The sequence below is a fragment of the Mesoplodon densirostris genome, chromosome 11 (assembly GCF_025265405.1).
Source record: "Mesoplodon densirostris isolate mMesDen1 chromosome 11, mMesDen1 primary haplotype, whole genome shotgun sequence".
NCBI lineage: Eukaryota > Metazoa > Chordata > Mammalia > Artiodactyla > Ziphiidae > Mesoplodon > Mesoplodon densirostris.
Genome location: NC_082671.1, coordinates 99,760,510 through 99,779,378, shown reverse-complemented (window position 1 = coordinate 99,779,378; position 18,869 = coordinate 99,760,510). Strand labels below are relative to the sequence as shown.

Sequence of the window (18,869 nt, the reverse complement as noted above, 5' to 3'; positions counted from 1 at the left end):
TCAGCCTTTGCTATTTTATAATGTCTCACTACAATGAGGTTGCTTTTCTCTGTGGCAGTCACTTATGTCATGTTGTTTTCTTCTAGCAAACACTGAACTTAAATAATATAAATTCATTTTTCAACTGTGGGCTCAGAGGAAAATTTTCCCGGAATATATTTTTAATGCTGCATCCTTCCTATAACATTACAGGGAGCATTTTAAACTATAAAGACACATAAGTTCTTCAATGTAGTCTTCTCTAAGCACTTGTAAATTATTTATAAAGACCCCTGGCAAGTAAATGTGTTGTAACTGCCAGTGATGGAAATGGAAATTGTCTGCTCTGTGAACCCTATTACTATTTATTTGTATACAGTTTAATGATCGGCTTACTGACGAAATACTCCGTCAGTGTACAAGAAAAAGCTGCAGTTGGCAAGGAAACTCTAAATCCTAAATCTGCCATGTTTTAGCTCTGCTGTCTCTGCTACTGCTAGACCACTTTTTTTTTGTAATACTGATATGGCAGCTTAATTCAATGATCATTAGATTTATCTGTCTACTGTAAGATATATAAACATATACTTTTCTGCATTCTTCTAGGAAAAAAAGTAAGTTTCATGTCATGGACCACTTTTTACAAGCACTTAATGGCTCATTCCTAGGAATTTGATCTCAAGTGGAAAGGAATGTCTCTCTGAAAATAAGTGTATGCACACTTTCAAGTTTAGACAGAGATGGAATCCTCAAGACCCTAGGTTGAGAAACTCTATAAACATTGGTTGGTTGCCTCCCAGCTTCTATTCCCAGCATTCTTGGTAAGGACCTTCTAATTCCTGTTTGAGGAACTACCATATTCTTCTATTCTTAGCCTTGTACTTAGGCTAGAGTTGCACCTACCCCCAACTCCAAAGGTAGGATTCCTGGCACTCCTGATTGGTTTGAGGATGGGCACATGACCCAGGACTAAGCCAGCCTTAGCTCATCACATCATCTTCAACACAGGGATTAATATAGGGTTGACATTTGATCTATGTTTGTCCAATCAGAGTGAACTTGGGACTTTTCCTGGGGATTCTGATGTAGATTCTCTTTCCTTTGGATGGTATAGTGTGATGATATAAGACTTGAAGCTGGTACAGTCATCTACGTCCTTAAGAGAAAAGCCTAGGATATCTTGGGGAGGCCACCATGTGGAATTTGCAAAGGACTCTGTAGAAAACAGTAGAGACACAGGCAAACCTGGGACCTTGCTATTGTTGACTCTGTATTAAATAGGGAGCAGAAGGAACTGCTGTAACAAAGAGGCTCCAAAAGATAGAACTGCTATTTGAAATTCTTTATCTCCCTCATGTCCATTGGTAGGCAGTTTGGGGCTGTGAGGTCATTTAGGAACCCGAGATCTTCCTACCTTGTTGTCCAGTTCCCCTGGAGTACTGACTTCATGTTGCAGGGTAAAAGCTGGTTCACTGCCCTCCCATATCATCCATGTTTCAGCTGCAAGAAAAAAGAAATGAAAAGTGGAGGGTGTGAAGCTTATTTTAAGGTAGGATTTACCAATGTTAGCTCTATTGATATTTTGGAGGTGATGATTCTTTACTGTTAAGAGCTGTCCTATACATTGTAGGATGTTTAGCAGAATCCCTGGCCTCTACCCACTTAAGGCCCATATCACTCCCTGAAGTTATGACAATCAAACATCTCCCCAGACATTGCAAAATGTCTGGGGGGTGAAATAGCCCCTCCATTGAGAGCCACTGTTTTAAAGATATGCTATGGAGTTCACACACAACACTTCCATTCACTTCCAATTGCCAAAGTTACTTATTTGGCCATACTGAGTTGTAAGAGAGTCTGGGAGAAATATTTCTAGCTGGATGAAATGGTGCCCAGGTAAAACTTAGGAGTTTCATTGCTAAAGAAAAAGGAGGGGAGGGAATTCCCTGGCAGTCCAGCAGTTAGGACTCCACGCTCTCACTGCCGAGGGCCCGGGTTCAATCCCTGGTGGGGGAACTAACATCCCTCAAGCTGCACCACCCAGCCAAAAACAATAAATAAATTTTATACATCTTTTAAAATAAAAAGAAGGGAGAAAAGGATTTTAGGGGACAATTAATCTTTGCCACACAGCCCTACTTCTGGACTTTTCCACCATATGTGGTGGACTGAAATGAGTTTTCAGTCACTTGAAATTTGGGACCTTACTTGATAAAAGTGCTACTTTCCTCTTCCAACACGATAAGTTGAAATTTACTGAGCATTATCCACGGAGTGGGCTGGGGGGCAGGCAGGTGAAAGGAATGATACCTAAAGTTGCTCAGAAGCTGGGTACTGGCTCAGAAGGGATTGAACCAAACAGCTGAAATGCAGCTGTTTCATAACAAGTCTTTGGTTGAAATGGAAAGGCCGTGGTTACAAGGGCCCACAGTCACTGTGGTAGTTAAGAAAAAGACAGTATAATTATGCAAAATTGTCAAGATGAAAACTGCAGGCATCCTGCATTATTCAGCTTTGAACTGCTGCTTTCTAGTTCTCGTTGTAAATACAAAAAGCCTTTAGTGGCCCCTTTATATCTCACACAAAAGGATCATTGCTTACAGCCAGCTGTTTTGCAATTATATTTCTATGAAGTTGGCATAACTGGACATTAGAACTGCCTAAGGGAAGAAGGGGGTGACACTGTTCCTGGGTATTAGAGTGTGGAATAGTAATGGAAGGGCCCCCCTTGTGACAAGGAGGTAGTCTTCCCAGAGTTCATTCTGAAGCCAATAGTTCTGAATTCAAAACACATTTTCCCACAAGAATATTGTTTTTATGTTATTAGATAACCACAGAAGTCCTCCAATACCAGAAAAGAAAGAGATGTATGCTTTGCAATAGTACAAAAGAAAATGCTGCAGGGCAGAGAAAGGTTTGTCTGAAGGTTCTGACTGACAAAATCATCAGTAAAATCTTCAGGGAAGAGATGACTTTTAAACCACATTTACAATGGGAAAAGAAAGCATCTCAGGCTAAAGGACAGGCAGTTCAAAGACGGGGCATTCAGTTCTCTGTGAGGATGAGTAAGTATTGACCAGGAGTGGAGCACAGGGTTTGTGGAAATGAGATGAGGAAGTTAGGATGGGCTGTGAATGCTATGGTAGAGTTTGGAATTGTTTTACATTGGAAAGTCATGAAAGGCTTTTAATGAGGGAGCTAGTGTAATGAAATGTCATTTTAGCAATTATAGGAAAACTAGTTTGACGTTGATGGCATGGTAGCAAGAGAGATTGGATTTCTGATCTTGAGATGTGGCAACAAGTTAGAGAGAACCAACAAGAGTGACAAGGCGAAGGGAAGTTGGTAGGATGTGGTGGCTCACTCTTCACGGGAGGTGGAAAAGGAGGAATCAAAGATGGCCCCAAATCAGGCTGGACTCATGACACAAGAACAGGCCAACAGGGGAGGTAATGAGCTCAGTAGGTTTCTGTCCCAAGGATAAAAGAGCTGAGAGAGTTATAGTTATGGCCTTATAGTACAGCTTGTGGGCTGCACTTACGTTTCTGCAAAGCTCACCCAACATGGTGTCCCTATAATTGAAGGAAAACAACTTACTGAATTTCATACTTAGTTCCAAAGTCTTCCTCCAAGGTTACTCTATATCCTTTTTTGGGAATGCATCTCTACATGTTGAAACTGTACCAGGGACACCAGTGTTTGTGAAAACATTACATTCCAGTGCCAGACTCTGTGGCCAGAAGCTGTTTAACTGTGGTGGCAGTACTATTGAAATCCTAAGGTTGTACTGCAGGGTGTCTGAGAAAAGCAGTGTAGAGAAAAATCCCATTAAACATGCGCTAAAATAATATCAAATGTGATTAAACTTGAGAGTCTTGGGGCAGATGACGGGAGAGGAGAAAATAAAGAAGTATCAGTAATGGTCAGAGAGGAAAAGAGGGGACCAAGGGAGAGTTTAGTGGGAAGAGCGCTATCTTAGTCTGGAGATAGATAGATAGACAGACAGGTAGGGCTCTGCTATAACAGAATACCACAGACTGGGTGGCGTAAATAACAAACATTTATTTCTCACAGTTCTGGAGGCTGAAAGTCAGAGATCAGGGTAACAGCATGGTTGGGTTCTTAGGGAAGGCTCTCTTCCTCGTTTACAACTCTCCTCATTGTATCTTCACATGGCAGAGAGAAAGATCATCTCTCTTAAGTCTCTTCTTATAAGACTCCACCCTCTTTTGATTGCCATGCCCAACCTCCCCATTTCCATCCCTTCCACAAAGCCGTCAAATCAACCAAGCCTTTGTACAGCAAGGTGGATGGTAGAGAAGTCTGGAAAAGCAAGAAAACAGGGGCGTATATGTGTCATCACTCTTCTTACTCCCTGACCAAAAGAGGATGGCGGATTCAGTGCATCCAGGGTAGATCAGATGGAGATGAGTGGGATGGGATGCAATGCCTAAAGGACTATGTGTAGGTGGTGCCTAGAGCTAAATATTGGAGCATCAGGGCCAGATCAGACTACTAGGAATTGGTTGTGGGAAGAAATCTTTCAGAAAGGAAACTCCTACCACTTAATGTGAAAAATATGTGTGAGAGGTCTTCCACTCAAAATTAATGCCTGAATAGGGACGAAATGAAAGAAGAAGATTGGCACCAGACCATCGTTGGTCCAGCCCACAAGTTATATTCAGAAGAGGCTGCCCAATGGGCAGAAAATGGCCCTTTCACCTTCAGAATTGCTCATAAGCTGGAGCTGACCAAGTAATCACCTAACCAGTCAAAGGCAGTCTACAGCCTCATCCCTGAATATGGCCACTGAGACCAAAGCATTCATTTGGCCACCAACCTAGGGTCCTCTGCACTCCTTTCACATGGCAAAGTCACTGCTCCCGAGCCTCCACTGCCTAGGAGGTGAGGTGTAATAAGTGACTTAGCAAATCATCTCACTGTAGCTTTAATTTAATTTCCTATCCCTCGCTCTGGATTGGAAAGAGTGGAAAAAAAGAAAGGAGGAGTTCTAAGGCTAGATGGAAGCAGAAGGAAGAAACCAGACCATAAATTTTTTTCATGATAGAAAGGAATTAACAGAAAAAGGGAGGAGGTATAGATACTACCTCTCTCCAGCAACCAATAGGCATTACTATATTCCCAACAACGGCAATAAATCTCAAAGCCGAGGGCCTCCTTTTCTGTTTCCTCATTTTGAGCAGCATCAAGAAAGTAGATACTGCATCCATAATATGCCCAAGTATATCCACACTAGCTGGCCTCAATATCTGGAAAGAAATCTCCATAAATCATAGTTTTGACTCACACTGTCCTAGAGCCTCAGTAATAAGACTCCACTTAGAACTCTCCAGATTAACTTTTCAGCTCTGTGTAATCTGATGTCTTGACTTCAGGAACAAGAGGAAACTATACAGGATGCTGAGTTAGTTTCCCACCTCACACCTCAAGACCACTTATACAGGTAGAAATGAAAGAAACCCTTCCCTTCTCTTTCATACCATACATGATTAAGTGCTTCATTAATGAACCAGTTGCTTAGCATGGGTTTGCTTCTTTCCAGAAGTAAACCTGACACTTGGAGCAGCTGGGCTTATTCCTGCAGCCAATGGAATGACTTCTTCCCATTTGCTCATGGTGGGCACCAGTTCTGCAACGTGAGTTGGGGGAGAGTCTGACACATAGAGGCTGACTTAGAGCTCAGCCCTTTCATGACACAATAATAAACACTGATCATTAATAACAATATGTTCCGGGCACTTTTTTTTTTTTTTTTTTTTTTTTGCTGTACGCAGGCCTCTCACTGTTGTGGCCTCTCCCGTTGCGGAGCACAGGCTCCGGACACACAGGCTCCGCGGCCATGGCTCGCGGGACCAGCCGCTCCGCGGCATGTGGGATCTTCCGGGATCGGGGCACGAACCCGTGTCCCCTGCACCGGCAGGCGGACTCTCAACCACTGCGCCACCAGGGAAGCCCCCGGGCACATTTTGAAGCACCTTCCCTGTAGAAACTCAATTTAATCTTCACAACTCTCTGAGCAAGGTGTTATCATTCTCACCACTTTAAGGTGAAGGAACTATGGCACAGAGAGCTTAAATAACTTGCCCAAACCACACAGCTAGCAGTACAGCTGAGATTCAAGTTAATCTGGCTCCAGAGTCTATACTTATAAACACTATACGAAATTATTTCTTCAATGTATCACAAAGAGCAGTAGGTTTAGAGTCATAGGACCTTGGTTTGAGTTCTTGGGAAAAAAAATTAGCCTTTCCAAGCCCCAGTTCCCTCACTGGGATTGTTGTAAGGATTAAAGGAGATGATATAATTTATATATATATACCTAACGTATATGTATATGATCTTAAAGTACTCTACAAACATAAAGGAACATTATTATATTAAACCTTGTAATGGATCTTACTGTAAAAATCATTCTCAGCTAAGATTTCATCCATTTTTACTAATTTTACCATGGATCCTGAAACATCTGTATGTAACTGTTATCTTCTGGTTGCATGCTCTGTGTTAACTTTTTTTAATTAAAAAATACTTTTTTGAAGGATTTTGTTTTGAGGAACAATGTAATAATTTTTAGAAGATTGGAAAAACATATCAATTTTTTTCCAAAAGATTGTTTTCTAGACCTATGTAAACTTGACTTTCATCATCAAACCTTGCTAGATAAACAACAGAATTATCCCTTCAGCTTTGGTTGCTGTATTAGTTTTTTTGCTGCTGCCATGATAAACGATCAAAAACTTAATGTTTAGGGCCTCCCTGGTGGCGCAGTGGTTGAGAGTCCGCCTGCCGATGCAGGGGACACAGGTTCGTGCCCCGGTCCGGGAAGATCCCACATGCTGCAGAGTGGCTGGGCCCGTGAGCCATGGCTGCTGAGCCTGCGTGTCCGGAGCCTGTGCTCCGCAACGGGAGAGGCCACAGCAGTGAGAGGCCTGCGTACAGCAAAAAAAAAAAAAAATGAAGCAAACCGTCCCAAGTCTTGCACCTGTTTCAGTGGCAACAGGGATTATCTAAATGGTGTTGAAGAAGCGTTGTCAGTATTTAGATGATGAAAGGTTCCATGAGTGCTTGTTTTGGGGACAGAATAAAGCAGTGCAGCCATAGAGGTACGGAGTCCCTGAGGACAGTAGCCCAACTTTGTAGCTTGCATATTTCCCCATGCTATTTACATGTTTACAAAAACCTAACAGATGTTTGAATGCCATGCATGGTGTCCAGCAGTTGTACTCAGGAAAAGCAGCATTAGGGAGTCTCATTACAGCCTATTTATCATTTCCATAAAATTATGTCTTATTACGCAATGATCAAGATCTCTAAGCCACTAAGAAACTCTGAATTGACAAGGATTTGCTTTGCGGAACAGCCCCTAAAACAGAACAAATTTAATTATACAGGTCTTACTCTGCAGGAGAGGTGATCCTTACTACAAAAAACGTGTGTGTACTTAAAGCATGATGGGTATCTCATAGTTAGGTGGGTATGTTTAGGGAGACAGGAGCCAGGTCTAGATCCCCAAAGAAGTTACTAATGAACTAATCAAGGGATTAGGGCCATCTCCAAAGGGACCAGAATTCAGGGCAAGACTTCAACCAGAGGACACTTAGGAAATCAAGCCAATCAAAGAGTAGATGAAAATGGAGAAGACTGGAGAAAATGGAGACACAGTGTAAGACTTTGGATGACTGAACCAAGAAGATGCTCAAATGTGACCACCCTGGGTACATAACCTATCAGGCTTAGACAGTCAAGACTTATCCAGGCACAAAAGTTGAAAAAGAGTAAGACATCTGACAACCTGTTGAGTGGGAGAAAATATTTGCAGACCATATACTGGATAAGGGGTTAATATCCAAAATATATAAGAAACTCATACATCTCAAGAGCAAAAAATAAAAATAAATTTTAAAAAACCCATTAAAAATGAGCAGAAGTTATGAATGATATTGTTACAGAGAAGATACATAAATGGCCAACAGGTACATGAAAAGATGTTCCAATATCACTAATAATCAGGGAAATACAAATCAAAGCCATAGGGGCCTCCCTGGTGGCGCAAGTGGTTGAGAGTCCGCCTGCCGATGCAGGGGATACGGGTTCGTGCCCCGGTCTGGGAGGATCCCATATGCCGCGGAGCGGCTGGGCCCGTGAGCCATGGCCGCTGAGCCTGCGCGTCCAGAGCCTGCGCGTCCGGAGCCTGCGCGTCCGGAGCCTGTGCTCCGCAACGGGGGAGGCCACAACAGTGAGAGGCCCGCATACCGCAAAAAAAAAAAACAAATCAAAGCCATAATCAGATATCATCTCAAACCTACTAGAATGGCTATTATCAACAAGACAAGAGATAACAAGTGCTTGCAAGATGTGGAGAACAGGGAACCCTCATGCACTGTTGGTGGGAACATAAATTGGTGCAGCCAGTATGGAAAACAGTATGGAGGTTCCTCAAAAAAATTAAAAGTAGAGATACCATATAATCCAGCAGTTCCACTCCTGGGTATGCATCAGGAGTAAATGAAATCACTCTCTCAAAAAGATATCTGCATTCCCATGTGCCCATTGCAGCATTATTCACAATTGCCAAGACATGGAAACAACCTAAGTGTTCATCAACAGATAAATGGATAATGAAAGTGTGGTATATATAAAATAGATGATTATTCAGCCACCAAAAAGAAGGAAATCTGCCATTTTTGACATCATGGATGGACCTTGAGGGTGTTATACTAAGGGTAATAAGTCAGACAAAGAAAGACAAATACTGCGTTATCTCTCTTCTATGTGGATGTAGAATCTATTAAAAAGCCAAACTCATAGAAAAAGAGCATAGAATAGTGGTTGCCAGGAGCTGAGGAGTGAGGGAAATGAGGAGACATTGATCAAGGGATACAAACTTCTAGTTACAAGATGAATAAGTTCTGGGGATCTAACGTACAGCATGGTGACAATGCTGTGTCGTATACTTGAAAGTTGCTACGAGAGTAGGGCTTAAATGTTCTCACCACACACACAAAAATACTACAATTATGTGAGGTGATAAATGTGTTAACTAACCTTGTTGCGGTCACCACCTCACATACATATGTATATCAAATCATCACATTGTACATCTTAAACTTACACAATGTTACATGTCAATTATATCTCAATAAAAATGGGGAGGAAAAGAAAAGAATAAGCTCTAAGTGACTGTCAGTCTTGGTTATGATTAAGACGGGACTTTTGCCTATAAAGTAAGTTGCTTTGGTACCTGTATGAGGATGGATCTGCAAAGGCAATGGCTAACTCTGCCCATCCATAGCAGCCCCATACCTGCTCCTCCTCCAGCCCCGTCCCCTCTTGTAAGTATCATGAAATGATAGAATATCTCTGAATCATGGTCAGAAGCGGCAGATTCTGCTTTTGAAGGAGGGAGGCCAGCAGTGTTACCTCTGTGACCTCACCGCCTACCTGTCCCCACCTTGCCTTCTTGTTCTGTAGACGCACAGAAGGACAAGCACCTTAGGGCTCTGCATGTGCTGCTCCTTCTGACGGGTTCAAGCTTCCACCACATCTACCAATGACTCACTCCTTCCTGTAATTCGGTTTTTAGCTCAAACCTGGCCTCCTCGGTGACAACCTTGTTGATCAGTTTTTCTAAATTACCTTGTTCTCCCCCAGGCATTGATCACATCACATCAGAGTTCATGTTGAAATCTGAAATTATCTTGTTGGGTTTTTAATTTGCTTGCTCATATGGCAGATGCACAAGGAATTTTCTTGTCATATACTGTGTTAAATGAATAAACAGATAGTCACCGTGCTTCTCTTGCAAAACCCTGTGCCTTAGTTAAGTTGATGAAGTTTCAACACATGAACACAGGAGCCATAAACATATGTTTGTGAGTATTTAGTATTTGGGTATTTTGTCAGTGCCAAGGAGCAACTGGAGACTTGACCATCTTTGAGAAAAGTGCAAGGGGCTGGGATGGAGGACCCAGAGAACTTCATAAGCAAACAAGGTCTCTGAACCAAAAATCAGAGTTGCTTGTGAACAGCAAGATGGATTATCAGTAAAAAGGGCCTTTTTTCCCCTTCATTTGCAATTATTTACAGTGCATTTTTTTAACTGATCAACTATGTAGTTGATAGACTTGGTTTCTCATCACTTGGTCTGTCTTTTAAAGATATTCTTCATTTTGATGAAAATCTTCATTACAAGCCCCTTGACTGGATGTAACATTAAAAACAAAAACCCCAAACAACACATATTCAAGTAATGTGGGCTTTGGGGCCGTGGGAAGAAGACAGGACTAAGAATAAGGAGACCCAGATTATGAGGCCAGCCCTCAACAAGTTCCTCTGATTCAGTCAACAAAAATTTATACTGCCAGGTACTGTTTAGTAAATTCAGTTAGTGAATATGACAGACAAAGTTTCTGTCCTTCAGGAGTTATGTTCTACTAGGGGATAGCAAGAGGGAGATAAAAACCACCTTTGCTGGTCTGCAGTTTTATCTTCTAAAAGTACAATATGTGGGCATTAAACTAGATTATCTGTAGAGTTTCTCCCAGCTCTACACATTCTGAAAGAAAGGAAAGTAATTTTGGAAGGCTTGGCAGTGGTTATTTTAGGGGAGTAAAATCATGGATGATTTAAAATTTCTTCCTCTTTTTGTTTATCATTGCTTCCTGATATTTTTTCTATAGTAAACATGTATTACATATCCGATGGAAAAATGTTGAAGAAAACAGTAGATTTTACTATCAAACTTGGGTACTGGTTCTTAATAACCTAAGGGAGCTCATTCATCTGTTAGTAATGAGAATCGTCTTTCCCCTCCAGTGACTTACTTATTACTTTACCTTTACCTAACGAGGCTTTGAGGAAACTGCTAAGGGAACTGTCTGCTCCTTTTCTCATTACCTCTGTGTGTGCTACCAGCTTATTCTCTTCTCCCTGAATCCTTGAAGCTCTTCTCTACCTAGAAATGTTCTGGCACAGATCCTGGTTCTCTCTCTTTCTCTCTGTCTCATACACACGCGCGCACACACACACGCGCGTGCTCGCACACACACACGCACGCACACACACACATGCACACACACACTCACACACTCACACACATACTCAGACATGTGGCCTCTTGTCACCCTTCAATATTCACATCTTACTTTAAATGTTACCTCTGCTGAAAGGCCTTACGTGAGTGATCTAAGTATAAGAATTCCATTCTTCCCTTAGACTCGCCATACCTCTGGGGGTCTCTATCATACATCCCTCTGCTCTTTCCTTCCAGAGCACTCTTCTCAACTTAGAATTTCATATGTATTTCTTTTCTTTACAAGCGTATTGTCTATTTCCCCCACAAGTCTGAAGTTCCATCCTGAAAACCGGGATGGTCTGATTTGTTCACAGCTATACTCCTAGGGCTTCACTAATATTGTTTGAGCAAATGAATAAATGAAAGAATGAAACGTCTCCTTTGTCCTCTCTCTGTCAAGAGTTTTAATGCCCATGCAGTGGTATACTGAAGCCAGTTCTTTGCCAGCTCACAAGAGCCAATTGTTAAATTTTCAGGAATTTAGTGAGCCAGTTGTTAAACTGTTAGCTTGAAATCAGCCATGCTGAGAGTATTTGTACCATGGACATTAGCAAATGCTACATGTCAAGGCTATTATTTCCCCAAAAGCTGAGTTACCAGCACACCAATCCTCTCATCTCCTAAATCCAACTATAAATATTGAGATATCACGGCAAAAAAACATGGCCCATAGACTACTTAAAATCTTTCAATAAAAAAACGCTTGGGGCTTCCCTGGTGGCGCAGTGGTTGAGAGTCTGCCTGCCGATGCAGGGGACACGGGTTCGTGCCCCGGTCCGGGAGGATCCCACATGCCGCGGAGCGGCTGGGCCCGTGAGCCACGGCCGCTGAGCCTGCATGTCTGGAGCCTGTGCTCCACAACGGGAGAGGCCACAGCAGTGAGAGGCCCGCGTACAGCAAAAAAAAAAAAAAAAAAAAAAAAAAACGCTTGAAAAAAAAAAAAAATACTAGCTACATGCTACACAATTATTTTCCTGTCAGGAATACTTGGACTTTTTATAAGCTAAATTATAATATAAAAATATGTCTCTGATTTCCTAGTTTTTGTTTCTGTTTTTCAGATCCTTATGTGAAGATTCATCTGATGCAGAATGGCAAGAGGCTGAAGAAGAAAAAGACAACGATTAAAAAGAACACACTTAACCCCTACTACAATGAGTCATTCAGCTTTGAAGTACCCTTCGAGCAAATCCAGGTAATGTCAAACGTATTTTTTCTTCCCATTCAATGTCATTTCTTCAGGTCACATAAATTAAACACACAGATCTTGTGAATTATCAGTGCATATGCCTCCATTAGAACTGCTATTCTTATTCCGTGCACATTTAATGCTCAAACTACATCAAGAGGGAAATGATAAAATATACAGCACAGGATGTGCTGATTCATCAGCCAAAAACAGCTGTCATTCTGTTGAGCAGAAATAAAGTAGGAAAAAGAACACCGACAGAACCACTCAACTAATTCAAACAGTACATCCACAAAGGTTAAAGGTCAAGAGAAAATAAGCATTCACTCTCTACTCCCAGGCCACAATATGTAATTCTCATTATCACCTCTTTGTAGCAAAAAATAAAAAAGTAGTGATAAAGGAAATATTTTGGTTGATGCTAAATATGCAGCATCTTTAATCTTTCATTATTAAATAATTAACAGTAGAAAAATTAGGCTAAGTTGTATTTTTCATTGTTTAAATTCAGCTTCCTGTTTCTGAGTTGGAATGGATGGTTATTTTTGTAAAGACAGAACCTTAATTTGCTAGATAATATTTGTTATGATAGGAATTATCCTATTAAAAGACCTTGTGGTTAACATGTTCAAACTAGGATGCTACATGTAGACACAGTGATAGCATATGATCTTATTATTTAGTCATTCTTAAATATTTTTAGGTTTTCTTACTTCATATTCATAGTTAGGCTATTGGATCCAAAGTTCGCATCCATTAATTATGGGCTAGTCTTGCTAATCTTTTTTTTAAATATTTATTTATTTATGGCTGAGTTGGGTCTTTGTTGCTGTGCGTGGGCTTTCTCCAGTTGCCGAGAGTGGGGGCTACTCTTCCTTGCGGTGCTCGGGCTTCTCATTGCAGTGGCTTCTCTTTTTGTGGAGCACGGGCTTCAGTAGTTGTGGCTGGCGGACTTAGTTGCCCCGCAGCCTGTGGGAACTTCCCGGATCAGGGCTCGAAACCGTGTCCCCTGCATTGGCAGGCAGATTTCCATTGGCAGGCAGATTCCCAACCACTGCGCTACCAGGGAAGCCCTATTCTTGCTAATCTTTAATGGGTATCAGAGAGTCAAATTTCTTAAAACAACACTATTTTTACACTTTATAAAAAAAATTGAGGGCTTCCCTGGTGGCGCAGTGGTTGAGAGTCTGCCTGTCGATGCAGGGGACATGGGTTCGTGCCCCAGTCCGGGAAGATCCCACATGCTGCGGAGCGGCTGGGCCCGTGAGCCATGGCCGCTGAGCCTGCGCATCCAGAGCCTGTGCTCCGCAACGGGAGAGGCCACAACAGTGAGAGGCCGCGTACCACAAAAAAAAAAAAAAAAAAAAAAAAAATTGATGTGGGCCTATCTTTTCAGTCCTATAGAAGTTTGCTCATGACTTGAAGGAGAGATGAAGGGTAGGCATCAAAACTACAGCATGGAACCTTCTAATGGTCCAGAATAACAAAATGCAGCAAATATTCTTTGGTTGCATATTTTTATTTTTAACCTAGTCTTAAAATACAGTACCTTAGGAATGAACCACACCTTTATTCCATGAAGACAGCTAATGTAATAGCTACATTTATTGTATATTTATTTTGTACCTAGGCCCAAGGTAAGCACTTTACCTGCATAATCTCATTTAATCCTTACAATAACCTTATAAGCAAGGTACCATTATTACCCCAATTTTATATACATATAAGGAAACTGAGGCTTAGAATTGTCTCATATATAAAATAGGAATAATAACAGAATCCATGTCAAAGTGAGACTATGCATGTAAAAGCATTTGGAACGGTGCTGAGCACATACAAACACCCAGTAAATGGTTCCCATCATTCTTACTCACGATGCTAATGTTGTCTTTTATTCAAATTAACATTTTATGTATTAGAAAATGGATCTAACAATAAGATTAAAACAATATGTAAATCAGCGCTATCCGACAGAACTCTGTAAGGATGGAAATGTCATCGATATTGTCCAATAGGGTAGCCACCAGCCATAGGTAGGTCATGAGCACCTCAGCCACTAGTGTAAACAAGGAACTTTAATTTTAATTTATTTAAGTTTAAACAGCTACATGTGGCTAGTAGCTACTGTATAATATAAGGCAGTTTTTTAAATCATCAGTAATCCCACCATGCTCACATTAGTTCATGGTTTTTATATAACCTTTCTTATATACATTTTCACATGGCAGCCGATTGTACATATTTACTTTCAATAGCTGTTATATAAGTAAATGACATTGTAGAAGACACTGATTCCCTGTCCCCAGTCACTTGTTTACTAGCCTGAACCAGTGAGCTCACTGCTTTGGACCCACTGGCAACCTAAGACATCCAATTTCTCCAACAATTTATTTTGCAATACTTATTCAGTGAGCTCTTTTTTGAGTTCTGAGACATTATTCCTATGGAAACTAACACCTCCTGGCATTTTGTGTTTTAATTCCACAAAACCATATGAGGCAGGACATTGAGATGAAAAATCCTATTGTAAATCTTCTCCTTTGAGCTACAATTCTATACCTTTAAAATATATATACGTGTCCCTTTTCAACTATAAATTCCAGCAAATGCAAATATACTGAAAATGAAGCACATTAAAAACAAGATGTATGCTGGGTTTCTGGGGCAGCCTTTCAGAGAAGATAACATTTTGTCAGGACAGAGAGAACCTCAGCCCAATACAGAGTCCACGAGGCATGGAAATAATGAGCATGCCTTTGACGGCATCCCTTCCTCACCGCTCCTAAAGTCAATGTGTTCTTTTCTTTCTTCTTTTCCCCAATAGGCTGCTATCCTAGTCTTTGCATTTCCCTAGAGAAAATAACTGAGCATTTAACATGCTATAATAGGGGCTTAGGTTTTATTTACCCTGAGGTTATACGATTGTCTGTCTTTCTATCTGTCTCTATCCATATGAAATACATTGAGAGAAGCAAAATATGCTGATGTCCAAAAGCATATGAAAAGGTTGCAAACCACCCCCTACCAAAAAATGTACAGATTACAAATGCAGCTGAAAACATTAACCCAAGGCCTTTATAAGGATATTTTGCCTTGATTGCTACTAATCAATACATTCCTAGGTGAAAGAATCAAAATTCACTCTAACTATTCACTCCAACCTCCAAAATCCTTGTTACTTTTGTGCATGACAACCCTACTGTCCCTGTCCCTCATCCCTTGCAATACGACTGCATCCAGATGAATTCGCTTGGGAAAGGTGCTCAGAACCAAGGTGATTCTGTTCTTGGTTTCGAATGCCATCCAGTGAGTAGGTAATTCCCTTGATAATGGAATCAATCCAAGGCTGCACAAGGAAAGGTGGACATTTGTTTCCTTTACTGCCCGTGTGTTGCATTTGACATTCTAAATTCCACCTTCAGAAGTGATCATTTCCTCTGATCTGAAGCTGTATGTTGGTGACATCTCTCAGCACATTTGTCAATAATGCAGTCCTCAGAGTACAAAGCCCAGTAAAGGGCCACAACTGGGCAGGATCTTCATCTGGCCCTGGCTTCCATCATTACATTTTCTGCTTCTTTTGACTCTGGCCACCAAATGCTACACGTTCTACTTTATTCTAAATTTTTCCTTTATCTTTTCCCTTGGTTTCTAGATTGGAGCCATTGCCTATTTTGACTAAGCAAATTCATTACTTAGGAAGAACTAAAACATACTTTTTTTCACTGTTGTGGCCTCCCCCGTTGCGGAGCACAGGCTCCGGACGCGCAGGCTCCGGACGCGCAGGCTCAGCGGCCATGGCTCACGGGCCCAGCCGCTCCGCGGCATATGGGATCCTCCCAGACCGGGGCACGAACCCGTATCCCCTGCATCGGCAGGCGGACTCTCAACCACTTGCGCCACCAGGGAGGCCCTAAAACATACTTTTAAAAAGTGTTTCTTTCGTGTCAAAATGGTATGGGTTTGCTTTCACCAGTTCAAATAAGTAAGGCATTAAATAAACCCTCACAACCTAATGGAATCACTGGAGTAAATCTTGGTTGGCCTAAAGGGTTATTCCATTTGATGTCAATGCTGGATACACAGTTACTTAATAAATGCTTATTGAGAGAATTTATGAATGAGAAAAATTATCTTTAGTTAATTACTACTTTTTAAAGACTTTCACTCTGTTGTCACACTTTAAACTCACAATAATCATGTGATTAGCTGAAATTCTATATTAGTTTTATGTAAAATTATGCTGGCTCTTCCCACCTGAAATAGGATTGCAATACATGGTTGCTTTGAAAATTGTAACCAAAAAAAAAAAAGTGATCTGAGTACTAATGCCAGAAATTTTGCTGATGAAACAATGGAAACAACTGGATTTAAAGGTGAATACAGGGGACTTCCCTGGTGGTCCAGTGGTTAAGACTTTGCCTTCCAATGCAGGAGGTGCAGGTTCGATCCCTGGTCAGGGAGCTACAATCCCACATGCCTCGCGGCCAAAAAACCAAAACAGAAGCAATACTGTAACAAATTCAATAAAGACTTAAAAAAAAAATGAATACAAGTTGACATGGGCAGCCAGGCATGGTATTTTATAACATGCACTCCAGAAACCAAACCACTCATTTCTTATATGACTTCAGGCATGTGATTTAACTTCTCTGAGCTTCAGCATCTTATCTCTATCATGTCAATGTTAACAGGATCTATTGTAACCGAGTAGTTCCATGAAAGACTTAGAATTGTGCCAAAATTAATGTTTACTGAGTATTTTGAAGATGCTGAAGAAGATGATGATGATGTAATAATGGCAGGGACTGGACTCGGGTTTTCATGTTCAGGTCATTTTCCTCCTTGTCCTGGTGTTTGGACATTGGGTCTTCTTCTTTCCAACTGCTTTGATCTCAAGGAAGCTTGGTAGCAGGGCTTTCTCTCTAGAGCCGGATGATTCACGTTTATTTTGTGGCCTCTTTCAGAAAGTGCAAGTGGTGGTCACTGTTTTGGACTATGACAAGATCGGGAAGAACGATGCCATCGGCAAAGTCTTCGTGGGCTACAACAGCACCGGGGCGGAGCTGCGGCACTGGTCAGACATGCTGGCCAACCCCCGGCGACCCATCGCCCAGTGGCACACCCTACAGGTAGAGGAGGAAGTGGACGCCATGCTGGCCGTCAAGAAGTAAAGGGAAGAAGCAGCCTTTCTGCATTGGCCCACATAGTGCTCTTTAGCCAGTATCTGTAAATACCTCAGTAATATGGGTCCTTTCATTTTTCCAGCCATGCACTCCTAACACAATTCAGTGGTACTTCAAATCCTGTTTTAATTTGCACAGATTTAAACGTAGAGAGCCCCTAAGCCCTTCGTCATACCACTGCCCTCCAAATCTACTCTTCTTTTAAGCAATATGATGTGTAGATAGAGCATGACTGAAATTATTTATTGTATCACACCGTTGTATATACCAGTATGCTAAAGATTTATTTCTAGTTTGTGTATTTGTATGTTGTAAGCGTTTCCTAATCTGTGTATATCTAGATGTTTTTAATAAGATGTTCTATTTTAAACTATGTAAATTGACTGAGATATAGGAGAGCTGATAATATATTATATGGTAAATATAGTATAGTCTGCATTCCAGCAAAAATATCAACGTGTAAGGCACTAGTACAGTGAAACTGACATCTTAAAGGACAACTTAAACCTGAGCTTTCTATTGAATCATATGAGCACCAAGATACGCTGACACCACCTATTTGGTGGATGAATCCAATTTTGGAGAATTTCTTCACAGGCAAATTAGCATGATCTGAGCAGCATCCAGCCTGACCTCCAGGAAGTATAGCCACAAACCAGAATAGCATCTGTCTGTACATATCTACAGAGTTCAAGTCATGCTTCACTCTTACATTCGAGGAAGCAACTGAACAGGGGTCAATGATTTCACATTACTGCATACAGAGTAATGACATGATGGTGTTCCGTGTGTGTGTGTGTGTGTGTGTGTACGCGTGCATTTGTTTGGGGATGGGGTGGGTGGGAAAGAAGCTGAGGAGAGAAGAAGTCAGCATTTCTGAAATACTGCCTGACGATTTAAAAAGAAAAAAGTAGCTCTCTGTTAACACCTTTATACAAAATGTGCATCCTGTGAATTCTGTTCCAGATTTCATACCTACCATAACTTCGGAAGGTGTGCACATCAGACTTTGTAACAAAATATTTTATGATACAAAACCAGATTAGAAGGAATGCAGAATATTTTTAACACAGCAATCTGTGCTTATGACACAAAATTACTTTGTGGTAAGCAGACAGTATTGTAATCCCATCAAAAGAGGAAAAAATAAAACAATTAGCCATAGTTCTGAATGCACTTCCATTAAGCCAAAACAGACAGCTAGTGATCTTTTTATATGCTCTTTTTACGTAAATAAGTTTTAATTTGTCCTTTAAAAAAAGGTGAAACAAAACCAAGAACAAGTTCTAGAAAACTGAAGCAACCTCTTATGTATACTAGATGCTTGATTTAGGAGGAGTTTTTAAATGTTTTCAGTGTTATTATGTAGTAAATGGCACTATTACAAAGCTACTAGTCATTCCATAGGAGTCTTAAAGGA

The 18,869-nt window shown here is 41.1% G+C and overlaps 1 protein-coding gene across 3 annotated transcripts in view; it reads left to right on the top strand.

The window, feature by feature from the left end:
* Positions 1–18,251, top strand: part of SYT1 (synaptotagmin 1) — a 566,654-nt gene extending 548,403 nt beyond the window's left edge. For all 3 annotated transcript variants that reach the window (XM_060112444.1, XM_060112443.1, XM_060112442.1), the window contains 2 exons: positions 12,136–12,269; positions 17,231–18,251. In XM_060112444.1, coding sequence (XP_059968427.1) covers positions 12,136–12,269; positions 17,231–17,437 — 341 coding nt within the window. In that variant the 3' untranslated portion in view covers positions 17,438–18,251. The remainder of the gene's footprint in view (positions 1–12,135; positions 12,270–17,230) is intronic.
* The last annotated feature ends 618 nt before the right edge of the window (positions 18,252–18,869 follow it).